Raw genomic sequence first — 15,678 nt, 5'->3', positions numbered from 1 at the left:
CTACTAGTAACAATGGATTTAAGTAATTCGAATGTTACGTTTCAGACTTCACACTAATTCGAAAACAGCTCATTTATATTGCTCCAAAAATTATAAATAATATCCCAAATGATCTCACCAATCAAAAAGTGATTAAATAATATATCCCACCAACCGTTAAAAACTGGATAATTCAATCTTATTACTTTAATATCAACGTAATATAGGCTAATATTATTTTCCCCTAATAGTTCGACATCTTATTTTTGAATTATGATCTAAATTCTTGAGTTCTGTAAAGTATTTTCTTTTACTTTTGTTACAATGTAATTATTGCTACTCCTACTGGCGGACAAGTTATACTTTTGCCAGTAGAAATCCACTATGTAAAATAAATAATACAGTGTAATATGTGTATATTAATAACTATGTTATTTTGCTTTTGAGAACTTGTATTTTAATTTTGTAATGTGTACGTTTTCGTGGAATAAATTTGAATTTGAATTTGGGTTTTATCTAGTTACCTTGGGTTAAGCACAGCTCTATACAAGTAATCGTATACTAAGATTCACGTTAGACTGTCAGCATTGGTGGAATGGGAAGCATTGATTTCATTTATTTATTTGAATTTCATAAATTTCACACTTTTTGACAATTCCAATACTCTGATAAGACTCTCTGGGGAGCTTTAAAAGCAAACAAACAGATAATACACAAATCAAATACATGATTAGAAAAGGACCAACAGGCCTAGCCCAAAACTATTCCCTTTCCGAATTTTGATTGAAGTATGTCTAAAACGTCGGTTATTTTGCTTCACTTTAAATCAAATTACGAGTCCAGGAATATACAAAATTTAGAATTTAATTAGATTGAGACCCAAAAATAATGAAAATATTTCAACCAAACTGTAATCCAAAACTTGAAAATGTTTAATCATTCAAAAGTTTAGAAGCCATAAGGAAGCTTGACAGTTTGGAGTATATCTTACTACAGTTTATGATAATATAGTGAGGTCCACGTTACAATGGCAGTGAAGAAAGATAGGAAAACAGCGTTGTCAATTCTTTACCTTGCCACAGCCTAGAAGATAGCTGATACCTGTATATTCAATACAATATCAAATGTTCATTCTTGTTAAAATAATCAATTATATTTTATTCGTCAAGAAAGTATATTTTATCAATAAATTATTTAATAATGCATTTTCATAAAATTCATAAACTTTTACTATGATAATAATCATATTATTGAGATTGAATATGTTAGTGATTAATTATATTTTTTCTTTGTTAAAGAAAAACGATATGGCAACGTTGCGGAGCTAGAAAAGATAGTGCAATCTGTTTTGTCGAATGATAGACAACGATAGGAACATAATGTTAATCAAATACAGAAATACTGCCATTATAACGTGGACCTCACTGTATAATGTTATAATGAACATTGCTGGTTGACTGATTTTTATGCTGTAGAGTACCTCGTAAATTGGCAGCTTGTTCGAATTCCACTGCTCAATGCGTTCCTTGCACTTGTCGACTACAGTTACTTGGATGTTGGGACATTTCAGGGCTATAACACTGCAGGTCGGACCTCCCACGTATCCGGCCCCTATGCAGCAGATTTTATCGATCGGCATCTGAAATTTGAACAATATTATCAAAATAGATAAAATTTTACCGTCAAAAAACTGTAAGAACATAGCGGTTAAATATCTAAATTGATTAGATTTAATAAAAAACTCAAATTATTTTCATTATGGAAAAGTACCACAACATATATATCCTATTATATTAAGCGAGCAATTTCTGTATATATCTGGCTATTTTTATATCTGGTTATTTATGTTTTACGGATCTCGAAAACGGCTATAACGATTTTTACGAAATTTGGAACATAGTAGGTTTATGATATAAAGATTCGATTGCACTAGGTCTCATTCTTTGGAAAACTCGCTGAACGACATTAAAAGGATAAATTTATTCATCCTTGGAAAACAGATAATAATTTCGTCGTCTTTCGATAACAGAAGATGCGTGTGCCTGTGTGGGAGAAAGACAGAATTATTTCCAGCTGTGTAATCATAATCAATCAGCGAAAAATTTTATCTAGATAGAAAATTTAATCGATTTGATCAACATAATCTGATTTGTTGACATGACATGATAATCCTCCTAAACTAGAGTACCTATATCATAATTTTCAAAGTTGATCATTAGGTATTTGACAATTTCAAGTGATTAGTGAGTGTTATTTTGTTATTCAATTTGGTTTGTATATAATCTTAATTATATTTTTTTCTGTTTTCAAATGTTTGAACAGAAAAATGAACTTGAATTAAAGTCTATGGAACATAAACCTACTTTCTGGACTATTTATAGTGTATAAATCAAAATTCGGGAAAGAAACAGTTTTGGGCTGTGCCTGTTAGTACTTCCCCAATCATTTTAAAGAATTATGTTCGGTTTATCAAAAGTCAATAAATAAATAACGAGCGAAGCTCGGTGCCCCAATATTATTAGAGAATGCAAACAATGTAATAGAATACAATCAGCTATTTGAAGCTATACACTGAATTTTCTGTATAGTATCGTAATAGAATTGATATTGTAGAATTTTTTTATAAATTAAATTGTGACTGAAATATGTATTAGGCTAGCCTTTTATTTATTGAAGTGATAAATGATAAAATTTTATAAGTTACAGCTTCATCAGCCTCTAGTATTACTAGAAATTGATTATGATGTAAGAACTAACATTATTTTTTCGTTATTTTTAAATGATAAATAAATGACTAGTAATACAATACAAATGACTATAACAACTGCAAGTCGTTTTATCCACTTTCATTTGGAGACTTAAGGTAGGCGCACAAAGTTCGTCATCGGACGGACGGCACGCATCGGACGATTAGATTTTATGCATTGTTTTCAATTGGAGTGCGCATACCTATCCGCATCGTATAGGTATATTCTTATCCTATCTACATTCTTATCCACATCGTATAGGTATGCGCACTCCAATTAAAAATAATGCATCAAATCTAATCGTCCGATCCGTGCCGTCTGTCCGATGACGATCTGTGTGCGCCTATCTGTAAGCAGCAAATCTGGAATTCACCAAAAGTGTTCTCACCTATCACATAAATGTCTGCATCTTGTTTAGAGCTTTATTGTGTCTGGTTGATTGTATATTATTCATTCACACTCTACAATCTTTTTAAATTCATTTTATCGTTCTACATAGACTCATTCATATGAAATATCTTCTTTTTTTAATATTAAAAATGTAGTTTTTAGTAAACATTGGGGATAATTGAATTTCCTGATACCAGGGTCAGTTTAAGCGCTAATAATAGAATGGCCTCATATTTTTCACAGCTTCAATCATTAAGTGGCGTCAATTGAACTGTACATTGTGATCTCAAATCTAGGTCGGATCTTAAACTTATTGGTTACAATCAGTTTTGTATCCATGATACAAGGATATTTTTAATTTTCCAAGTTTCTTTACTTGACCAAATTCAGTGTTTGTTGAATCCTCTTCAGAATAAAAATTTCTTGGGACTGTGACTTGAAAATGAAAGCAGTAGATTCGTTCACAAGGATTTTGGCATTAAATTTAAAGAATTGACCCCATTGAAGTAAATAATTTGATATGGAATTTAAAGGGACAGGTATGAGTAAGCAAATTAATGAAATCATAATATTTTTGATGATAGCTTTATAATAACTTCTTGCTTCAACTAATTTTTATTTGCTTGGAATTAGTCAATATATAAGTCTTTAGAAGACTAAGATATATTAAGTCTTCTAAAGACTATATAAGTCTTTATAATAACTTGTTTCAACTAATTTTTATTTGCTTGGAATTAGTCAATAGGCTATATACCTTATATACAATTTGTGAAGATAATACAATTTTTCCGGTGTTCCCTCGATTGAAAGAAAATTCAACACAATTTTTGGGTGGAATAAAACTTTATAAATAATTAGAACAAATTGGAAGGGTATGATAAAAATAAAAATAATTTTTTAGAGCTGAAATAGCGTAACATCAATCTTATCATTCCAACTTCCTGTTCTACTTAGAGATTGTTTTTATAATGAAAACTAATGTTTAATTTAAAGAGTACTACTAACTACCGGAAATAATTCTTGAGTTCCAAAATATTTAATATACTATTTTTGAAGATTTCTAAAGAACTGAATAGTAAATTCTTGGTATTTATAATCCTCAATATTATAGAATTTGAGATCTATATTAGTTGAGTAAACTAGTTACTTCAATATTCATTGTGAAAATAATATTATTTTAGCTACTGAGGTACTAAGAAAGACCATTTACTGTATCACCATACACCTATTATGTTGTAAAATGTTGTAATACCATGGTACCGTAGGCTATATACTATATACTGTAATAATGAAGAGCATAGAGTCCATAGTTGAATCAAGAACCGATTCATTTTTGCACTGATATATTATTACATTTTTGTAGTCTAGTATGCAAAATTAGTTTTTAAAAAAACTTGAAAAGTTAGTGTTATTGGTTATAAGAAGGTATAGTGTAGTTATCTAATCAAAGCCAAAAAGATGTTCTTAGTAGGCCTAGTCATGTTAAACACTCAAGAAAAATTGGTTACATCAATTTAGCAATCTTCTTAGAAACATTAACTTGCTTTTCCGTTATCTACAAGGAAAACCATTGAAATAGTCATAACTCATAGTACTGTGATTGTGAGAACCGATTCGAACACTAACAATACAGCTTTTTAGTTTTAACAACAGCATAGTAATTGTTCTATGCGCTACACTTAAAGAACAGTAAGATTGATAGATTTTCAAACTGTGATAGATGTTCCTTAGAACAATAATCTTTATTGATTCATGCACAGTGTTTAGTCATTCTTGGTCTGTTAATATATCGATATAAGTATGTATTATACAATAGGCCTAGGTATTAAATTCTTTTTATGAATAATTATAGAATAATCTGAAGAGAAACTTTTATAAAAAAATAAGAAGATGGTTTTTCATAAATTTGGCAAATAGACCAATAATAGATTATTCTATAATAATATAATAGTTATTATCCACACTCTTCAGTGGACTTTTAATGTCGTAGATATTGAGAAATTTTTTGTAACTATATTTTTTATTAAAATGTCAAGTTGAATGCTCTATTGCTATTCTAATCTGCACGTTCAATCAGAAAAGAATAAACAGTAATGTTGCCAACTGAGTATTCTAATTATTGCATTGCAATTAGCACCTTTGTTCAATTAGTTTCTCTCAACAGAGTTATTGAATGTAGTCCCATCACTCATATATTTAGGTACGGCACTCAATACGGTACTTTATGCATCTACAGATATGTTGGACCTATCTGAGTGTGGTTTAAAAAAACAACATTATTTACATGTGGAAATATGTATCTGCAATAATTGGTACATTGTTTTAAAAAATTGCACATTTTATTAGAGAACAATTTAATAACTTACTGTACGTTCAGACTAATTTATATTTCCACTTCAAATATTACCTCAAAGCCTGTAATTGATTATAAATTTTAAAATGCAGTAGGCCTAGTTGATGACCTCACCTATGATTATGATGCTATATTCTATTTTATCAAGAAAAATAATAATAAATTGAAAAAACCCCTTGAAATTCTAGAAGAGCCTTGCAGATTTCCTGAGTGTTCATCATATTATTTTTGTTTATGCACTATCGGTACAATAAATTGTTTTAATAGGATGTGGAGTAATTGTATGCAAATTAAAATGATAGTACCTAGTGTATTTGAATGTTTATATTCAAGTATGAACCGGTAGTAAAATCCAGGTACAGGTGAGCCTGCAAATTCAACTTAAACAGCAAAGGTTTTTACGGCATGGTTCAACTACACAAGATAATCGATAATACACCTTTGATAATTGAATATTTAACATTTGAGAATTAAAATTGGTAAACTTACCTTCTAAAAGTTAATTTGAATTTAAAAATTACTATAGAGCTGAAACCAAAAATTCAGCACAATACAAAACAGAGGTTCAAATCAATCCAAATAGTTCACACATAACCGAAATGAAGCATCTATGTTGTTATAAAAAGTAACAATCAGAGGAAACAAACAAATCACAATCAGTTATTAAAATTACTAGAATATTAACACAAAATAATTGCTAAAACCTCTTTCCAAGAAACACATAACCTATCAAAATTCCTACAACACAAGTGCTGTTGTCGAATTGTCTGCTGTCTGCTGCTTGAAAATCAAGGCAGCCGATTGGCATTCACGTATTCAGTAGCACCAACCTGAGCTGACGAAAACTCCCAATTCTGACATTTTTGTACCGTTCAACTGAGTTTTTCAAATCTTCGCAAAATGTACGGTATTCAATTCAGTACTGTAATTATTATATTTTAATTTTTATAATTATTGTAGAGCTTATACCAATTTAGAATTAAAAATCTAACATTGTAATTTAATTATTATTTATTTCAATTCAAATGAAATATTATCAATAAAAAAAACTTGAAAATGGGAATAATCCTATCTTAAATCCCTTGGGCCCGGTTGCACAAAAGCCGGTTAAATTTTAACTTTCGAATTTTTTAAAATAACTTTCAAAATTTTAAATTTTAATTAATTTCACGAGAACCAATACCAATCAGAAAAGGGTTTTTTTATGACGGCTTCTCTGATTGGTACTCCTGGAATTAATCACGGTTAAAATTTAATCGGCTTTTGTGCAACTGGCACTAAGTTTTGTGAAGTGCTCTAAAAAATGACACAAGTTTATCCTATTTGCAGTTGAAATTGATTTATTGACATTGGATCCTATGCAGTTTCATGGTTCAGACCCAACCTAAAACTGTGTATAGGTCCATATTCATCTCTCATTTTTAATATTTTCATTCGTTTAACTTAAGCACAGATAAAAAATCATGATCATGATCATTATCAGGATTAAATCTTTAAAATTATTCCTCTCCCCCCCCCCGAATTTGATAAATTAATACCGTACCGTACCTACATTAGGCTATTCAACAAAAATTCATAACTGACGATGCTCATAATACTAATCTACGTTACAGCTTCTTTTGCTAAATTGTACTTTTTTTTAATTTTGGGAAATAGTATTTCCCAAAAATTTCCCTGCAATTTTCAAGCAATATAATCGAAAGTTTTTTCTTGTTCATAAGAAATAAAGATTGGTGATGGTTTCTTGATTCATTCCGAGTTGCGATGTATTAACACACTTTTTTCTATGTACCGTATTTCACACGACATGCAGTCAAATATTATTTGTCTGCATGTATTGTGAAACACATAGAAAAAAGTGTGTAAATAAATATTATTTCTCAGATGAGAATTCAACGACTCATTCAACACTTCCTTATAATGGAAGTATTTCCCTGATGATGACACTTACTTGAATTGCGTCACCAAGAATAAGACTCAAGGTAATAAAGAACAAAGTACATAGAGGCTGGAACACGTCACATCAAACCTGATTCCTCACATTGTTAGCAATTTCCTTGAAGTGGATTCAATCATAATCTAATAATAAATAAATTTTATATAAGAAAGAAATCTATATTATATGGTATTTTCTGCGAGAATTTCTATTTTTAACTTATATAGTATCAATGAGCAATAGCTAAACAATGGGAACAAGAAATGAAAATTGAACCATTCTTTGACCCGGATTTATTAATGAACTGGACTTCTGTAATACTCTACAAGGCTGTACACTTTGAATTTTTCAGGCCTGTTGTTAGTCACAGATAAAATGGATAACATTACTTCATAGTTTATTGTTGGAAGACCCATTCACTTATTTTTGCTGTTTTCTTGAATTTTCCATAAATTTCCTTCAATAATTTTAGTTTTGTGAAATTAAAAATCAGAAATAATCTAACTGTACACAGAGTTTCCTTAGAAGTAAAATGAAATTCAACTTCAAAATATATATTATTGAAACTTCTTCAAAAGTCAAATTAAGGCTTATTTTATTATTATTTATGACAATAAATATAACATAATCTCCAATGACATCCACGTACTTTTGTAACAGTTTAGTTGGTTGTTGGAAACTATTATAAAATGAATAGGTATGGGAATCGTCAGCAAACAATGTTTCTTGTAAGAAAATTATAACATATAATATTATGAAACATTCTATTTAATTTATAATAGCAAAAAATGACATGTACCTGGTTCTCATCTACTATAAATTATTCCAGATAGAGTTAGATTGTATCTATTCATTAATTATGATAACTACATCATTCTCTTCTAAAATTCAAATTTCTCACACATTTCAAGAAGGGTTACATGAAATCATTCTGAAGTTCAGAATAGTAATGCACAAACTTTTCCCCATAGTGAGATTTATTTTGAACTGTCAGTATCCCTTATAAATATCTTAATTAATGCTTATCACTAAACCAATGAACTGATGCTGAAAGTTTATATAAAATGATTTCACTATGGGAAGATCTTTGTGCAGATCTGTTTACAGATCTCCTCTCTTCAAATCTATGTTCTGAAGAGAAGTTGTAATGAGTGACAGAGTAACAAAGAAAGAAAAAGGCAAGAAGGTTGAGAAACTGGTGGGAAAGAGAGGATACAAGAGAGAAAATGAGATGAAAGACGTGAGAATTAGAAGATGAAGCCACTGAGAGGAAATGCAAGCGAGCAGGTTTACAAAATTCTGAATAAACTCGACTGAATCACAGGAGAATCCTTTCAAAGAAACTGTTTGATGACCTTCGAGGTCAAGAACCTTCGCAGGCCTTTAGAAGCAAGCACAGATATCCATTAAAAGATATTTCTTCGGAAATAATAAGCAATCATCATTCTGAAAACAGGAAAAAATTATTGATTGTTGAATAACAGAGAATAGTTCGTTATTTCTACCAGTAGAAATACTCGAATAGAATGGATTTAGATCCTCCATTTATTCGGAAATGTTGTATCTTTACCTACATAACCATAAACTTGTAAATAAACTCAATTGAGGGCATATCAGGAATGCGATTGAATCAGTAAATTTTGATTCTAACTTTTTATAATTGTGGGAAATCGATCTCTTTGAGGCGACAACTAGTATTTCAACTTGATATAGAATAGATTATTAGTGTGATTCACTTGAATTAGTGTGAATCATGAACCTAAATTGTTACGTACTGTAATTATATTTCTAATAGAACAATCATACACATACAAGTAAATAATATTTTGTAATTATTGAATAAATATGGACATGGTTATCTTTCACAAAAAATATTCTTAGTTATATGAAATTATGAAATTATGCAGAAGGAGTCTTTCTATTTCTATGCGAATTATATTAGAAAGGTATAACAATTATAGCTATGATGAATCTCTAAACAAATATATGCAGTATACCTGTATTTGGTAGAAATTTCATTTTCATTGGAGGTCTATCAGAGTTCTGAAATAATTTCATTTTCAATTTAAATTTCTATTTCTATGCGAATTATATTAGAAAGCTGAAACAATTATAGGTATGATGAATCTCTTAACAAATATATGCAGTATATTAGGTAGAAATTTCATTTTCAATGGAGATCTATCAGAATTCTAGTGTAATGATTGTGAACGTTGCTATTTACAGAAATACTTGCTAAATTAATTTTTAACATACATAAGACATTCAAGAATGTAAATAGCTGGTACTGTCAAAATCTTGAATTTTTTAAATAAATCTACACAGTGAAAACGGCTATTCACATTAACAATGACCCTTACTGCTCGTTTCTGTACACAATAGTTTTATTTACATTCGTATCATTACCCCAGGCAACAACACCATAATACAAGGGAATGAAGATAAGCAAAATACACTGAATTTAACCCTTATCAACAATGAACTTTAATCTATTTAACATAAAAAATTCCCTTCGACAGTTTGCCACATAATATTTTGATGTGTAAGCCCCATTTTAAATTGCTTTGAACTGTAATACCGAGAAACTTTGCATTGTCAGGTTGCAATCTAAATCCAAATTCCAAAAGTTGAGTTTTGTCCTTATTAAGACACAATGAATTAGAAGCTGTCCAATCTTCAATTATTCATTAACCGTATGTAAGCTACCAAAAGACCATTATTTTTTATTTGAACAGCTAAATCATCAGCAAACATAAATGGTTTTACATTTTTACAACTGATTTGCAGGAAGATCATTAACATATATAATGAAGAGGATAGGACCTAGTGTGGAACCCTGTGGAACACCTGATAACACTTTTAAATAATTAGAAAAACAGCCATCATAAAAAACAGATGGAATCTATCACTCAAGTAAGAGGCAATTAAATGGTTGACATGTCATCAAAACCATAGAATTTGAGCTTTGGTAATAAGATGGGATGAGATATTGTATCAAAAGCTCGGCTCATTCATAGAAGCTGCCTAGTAGATTACACTTCTCATCATAGAATAGATACAGTTTTCCATGAATTCAGATATAGCTGTATTGTGCTTCTATTAGGTCTGAACCCAAATTGACTATCGGAGAACAATGAGTTATTTTCAAAAACTCAACAATCTGACAATACAAAATTACCTCAAAGATTTTAGAATAACTGGAATGATAGAAATCGGTCTAAAATTATTATACTCACTTGCAGAACCTTTCTTGAAAAGAGGAATTATTTTGACAATTTTTAAGCATTAGGAAAACGCCATCAAGAATACAATCATTAAACAGAGAGCACAGAACTTCACAAATATGGGGAGAAGCCAGTTTCAACAAGTAAGAATTCAAGCAATACACATCAAGACAAGCACTATTCTTTAAGGATAGTATTACACTATGAACCTGCTCAACACTAGTAAGATGAAAACAGGAAAAACTTATTGATTGTTGAACAGAGAATAGTTCGTTATTTCTACCAGTAGAAATGCTCGAATAGAATGGATTAAGATCCTCCATTTATTCGGAAATGTTGTATCTTTACCTACATAACCAGAAACTTGTAAATAAACTCAATTGAGGACATATCAGGAATGCGATTGAATCAGTAAATTTTGATTTTAGCTTTTTATAATTGTGGGAAATCGATCTCTTTGAGGCGACAACTAGTATTTCAACTTGATATAGAATAGATTATTAGTGTGATTCACTTAAATTAGTATGAATCATGAACCTAAATTGTTACGTACTGTAATTATATTTGTAATAGAACAATCATACACATACAAGTAAATAATATTTTGTAATTGTATAAATATGGACATGGTTATCTTTCACAAAAAATATTTATATGTAATTATGAAATCATGCAGAAGGAGTCTTTCTATTTCTATGCGAATTATATTAGAAAGTTATAACAATTATAGCTATGATGAATCTCTAAACAAATATATGCAGTATACCTGTATTTGGTAGAAATTTCATTTTCATTGGAGGTCTATCAGAGTTCTGAAATAATTTCATTTTCAATTTAAATTTCTATTTCTATGCGAATTATATTAGAAAGCTAAAACAATTATAGCTATGATGAATCTCTTAACAAATATATGCAGTATATTAGGTAGAAATTCCATTTTCAATGGAGATCTATCAGAATTCTATCGATATCGATAACAATTCTATAAGAGATTGTCTGCAGTAATAAAGAAACATTGTCGACCAGACAAATATCAAATGAATAATATAATAGCATTAAACATTTTGACAGATATTAAAACTTAAAAATCTGGTGTGGCGCACTCACACAACTTTCCTTGCCGTTATGGAAATTGATCACCTGACGCTAGTGTTCAAAGATCTGAGCCAGCTGGTAACAGGACAATAACGCTGGAGACACACGAGCTCCGCTATCTCTTCATAGTGGATGATTTAATAGAATCAACAATTGCCAACAGTTTGCAATTGAATAATCACATTTTCTCAAATTTCGAGCTTATTTTCAATTTTAGGTGAAAATGTTACTGCACATTTATTGTAGAGATTTTCATGCTCAATCTTTACCACTTGAAATGTTTTGTTTAAATTGTATCTGAAGCCTGATAATTGGGAATCGAAAATCAAAGTTGCATAGATGGGGCGGAGCTGCTGAATTTTTACAGATATGGGACTTGTGACAGTTTATATAGCTTATCAATGACTATTATAGGTATAAATCTAATCAAAAATCGTTGGAGCCATTTCGAGGAAATCGCGAAAAAACCCCTGTTTTTGACAACATTTTCGCCATTTTAGCGCCATTTTGAATTGCATTTGACGAAATTGTTCGTGTCGGATCCTTATATGTAAGGATCTTAAGTTTCAAATTTCAAGTCATTCCGTAATTGGGAGATGAGATATCGTGTACACAGAAACACATAATAGTCTTCATCAAATTGCAGTGAAACTTGTGAGTTCATCCAATTTATTTATCAAACCTTGAACATTCCAATGAGCAACAACCAAATTAGATGATTGATATTACTAAGTAGACTATTACAATTATCTAAAGAATCACAAATTCGCTTTACACCATAAGATTATTATATTATATCGATTTTCAATAGGAACAACACATTATCAATTACCAATTTGAGCTAGAATTATGTGGTCTAAACTAAAAAGAACTATAAAGTGGAATAGCAGGAGTAGATTCTGTAATCATGAAATTACTTTGTACGCATTTTACAATACAATCGCTGATAATCTTTTGCCAAACTTATTAAATGAAGTCCATGCGTTGTATGGAATCTCCTTCCAAATGACTTATATCCACAAACTTACAATTAGGAAACAAATCGCATATTTTTTTCATAGATATATTAGTGTCTTTGACAGTTTGTTCACACATGACCAGTCCGCCAAATCAAAGCGATGTGGAATCGAGAAAATGATGACATTGGTTCCATAGAGGGCTGGCACACTGTCGTAAAGCTGTCAGGACTCATTTGCCTCATTTCTGCTGATGTCCTTAGAACCACCCTGAATCACCAGAACATCCTTCCTGCCGAAATCCCAATCTATCCGGCACAACATTACGAAACCTGGCTCCTGGCTTCACAAACGAGTTGAAATTGATGTGCTCCTTCCTCCTGAACTGACTTCCGACATCTCTACCCTGGCTGTCGGCGTAGTGGTGCACTGTGAGATTAGGAGATGCTGGGACGGACACGGATTCACAATCGTCTGCAACCGCAGCATCACTATCAAAATTTGAATTTGAACATCTTGATCGACTTGGTTCAAATCCTGATTGCTTGAAAACATTATTCTTAGATTTGGAACTCAAGAAGCTCTTATTTTTATTACTCAATTTACAGCGCTACTTCTTAAAAAACTGTTCTTTCCTTAAAGTGTTGTTGTCCGCTTCCAAGTTTCAATAGTCACAGACTCGCTCTCATCTGATCTCCAACTTCTTTATTCTCAGTCAAATGATTTGTGACAGAAAGTCTCTCACAGTCAATTTTTAGTAGATCAATGATTGCATCCTTGTCATGAACTTCTTTATTTATAAAAGCAGATTCATTTTCAACTCTTCATTTTCCACTCTCAGAGATTTGATTTCGCCCTCCGCCTACCTCTTCACAATGCAAAGAATCCTCAAAAATCATTCGTCTCTTATTTTTCTCTACTCCAAAGAACTCACTAAAAATGTATTCTCTTCAGCCAAATTACTTTATCAATTTTGAAAATCATTATTAACCTTGATAGAAGCATCATATCTGTTCAGTAATGATGTGATTTCTGGAACTAAGTCAATGATCGCATCACTAGAGTACTTGCTACGATCACAGAAAGTATTCCGTGAATAGTCACAGCAACGTCAGCAACTTCCTGGTGAATTACATCATCTATTGAATATGGTAAGTTCTTTGTTTTGGTCCAATGATGGAGTCGAGTAACTCCTGGATGACACAGGTCCTCATGAATTTTTATCAGTTTCTTTATATCTGTATGGCATCCAACAGTGGCACAGACTCTTGATAGTGTATCTGCTGGTATATTCTCTTTTCCAACTCTATAAATTATATTGAACTTATATTCTGACAATTCAAGGCGCCATCGTTGGATTTTGTCATTCTTAATCTTGCTGGTTTGTTTATTACTAAACATGAATGAAACTGATTTCTGGTCTGTGATAAGTGTAAATTCTCGTCCAAGTAAGTAATGTCGCCATTTCCTGATTGATTCCACAATGGCATAAGCTTCTTTTTCCACTGCAGAGTGCCTAGTTTCAGAATGATGTGGAAAGAGTTCTTGAGAAAAACGCCACTGGTCTCTCATTCTGTGTTAATACTGCTCCAATAGCGTAATCTGAGGCATCAGTTTCCAAAGTGAACGGGACTTTTTCATCAATGTGCACTAGAACTGCAGATCCTATTTCTTTCTTTAATGATTCAAATATATTTCTGCATTCTTCATTCAACGTTTGTTCGCCACAACGACGGCAGATCCTATTTCTTTCTTTAATGATTCAAATATATTTCTGCATTCTTCATTCAACGGGAAGTGTATGGTTGAAGAAGATGACAAAAAACTCAAAACAAGAATCGCAAGTTGAAAAAGTTGAATTAATCGAGAGTAACCCTGAATATGCGTTTGTTCGCCACAACGACGGCAGAGAATCGACAGTCTCACTTCGCCAGCTCGCCCCATACCCCACGAGTGCCGATTGATATTAAGGGGGGAAGATTGTGATGATAAAACAGCTGTAATATTTATAATCTGTTATCTCTGTTACTAAGACACATATTTAATGTCGAATAAAGCTCGTGTTGAGTCCAATTCTATTACAACCGGTATAATAGAAAGCCTAATTGGAATACGATTTATGAAGTTAAAATTTGGTTTTCCTATTTGTATTATAAAGATACATAGATGCAATAAAGTTGAGAAAAATATTCTAATGACGGTTTCCTTAATCAATTACCGAATTTTCAATATACAGTAATCTACTGCAAGTAGCAGATGCACTGTCCTTTAGAGTGATAGAGGAATTTCCTGAACTATTTTACCTCAATTATAGTAGTTTTGCTCATTTGACGTAAAAATTGCATGTGAAATCTCCTAGTCTGCTTGCTTAGAGGCTCAACACAACTAGACAGCTAGACTAAAACAACTTGTAATGCGATTGCAAATTGTAGTTTGCAATTAACTCATGATATTGAATTTTCTGCCCAAAACTAGTGGACTGTATAAATGAATGAAGATAGAGAAAATGATTGAAAGGCTAATTATTAGAATAGATGGACAGGAAAAATCAATATAATAAATACCGGTGCACCCTTGTGCATGCACTTGCCTTGGCCAATAGCTTGTCCATGCAAAAGGATAGATGGCACCTTTGGTAGCTCAAGGGATTGTAGATAAAAGGAAAAAAGGTTGTCAACACCAAAGTAGTTGAATAAGCAATTTTAATGCTCAAAAGAAAATTATTGAAAAAGGTAAAAAATATAAGTCAGTTGGAATTGATTACAATAGATAATCAAAAAATATATATGAATGATATTGCAATTAAAACAATAACCAACAACAAATAATAGAAATTTTATAAGAATTTCCTAGAGAACAAAGTTAAGTGTAAAATGCTTAAGAGTGCTATTAAATTGAAACATAAATCCACAATTTCTAAAAAGTTGACAATTATATTATATCTGATGTCAGACCAAGAAAACAATGAAGTTTAACAAATTGAAATAATAGAAAAATA

The 15,678-nt window shown here is 31.1% G+C and overlaps 1 protein-coding gene across 1 annotated transcript in view; it reads right to left on the bottom strand.

Annotated features, from left to right (window-relative positions):
• The window catches only part of LOC111045733 (UDP-glucose 6-dehydrogenase), a 29,151-nt gene extending 22,899 nt beyond the window's left edge, over nucleotides 1-6,252 (bottom strand). Inside the window, exons 1-2 of the mRNA XM_039431789.1 lie at nucleotides 5,959-6,252; nucleotides 1,460-1,618 (exon numbers count right to left, since the gene is read on the bottom strand). Coding sequence (XP_039287723.1) covers nucleotides 1,460-1,618 — 159 coding nt within the window. The 5' untranslated portion in view covers nucleotides 5,959-6,252. The remainder of the gene's footprint in view (nucleotides 1-1,459; nucleotides 1,619-5,958) is intronic.
• Nucleotides 6,253-15,678: the final 9,426 nt, after the last annotated feature.

This window comes from Nilaparvata lugens, chromosome 6 (assembly GCF_014356525.2).
Source record: "Nilaparvata lugens isolate BPH chromosome 6, ASM1435652v1, whole genome shotgun sequence".
Classification (NCBI taxonomy): domain Eukaryota; kingdom Metazoa; phylum Arthropoda; class Insecta; order Hemiptera; family Delphacidae; genus Nilaparvata; species Nilaparvata lugens.
Note: the sequence above shows the minus strand (reverse complement) of the source record. Positions and strands in the feature narration are given on the sequence as shown.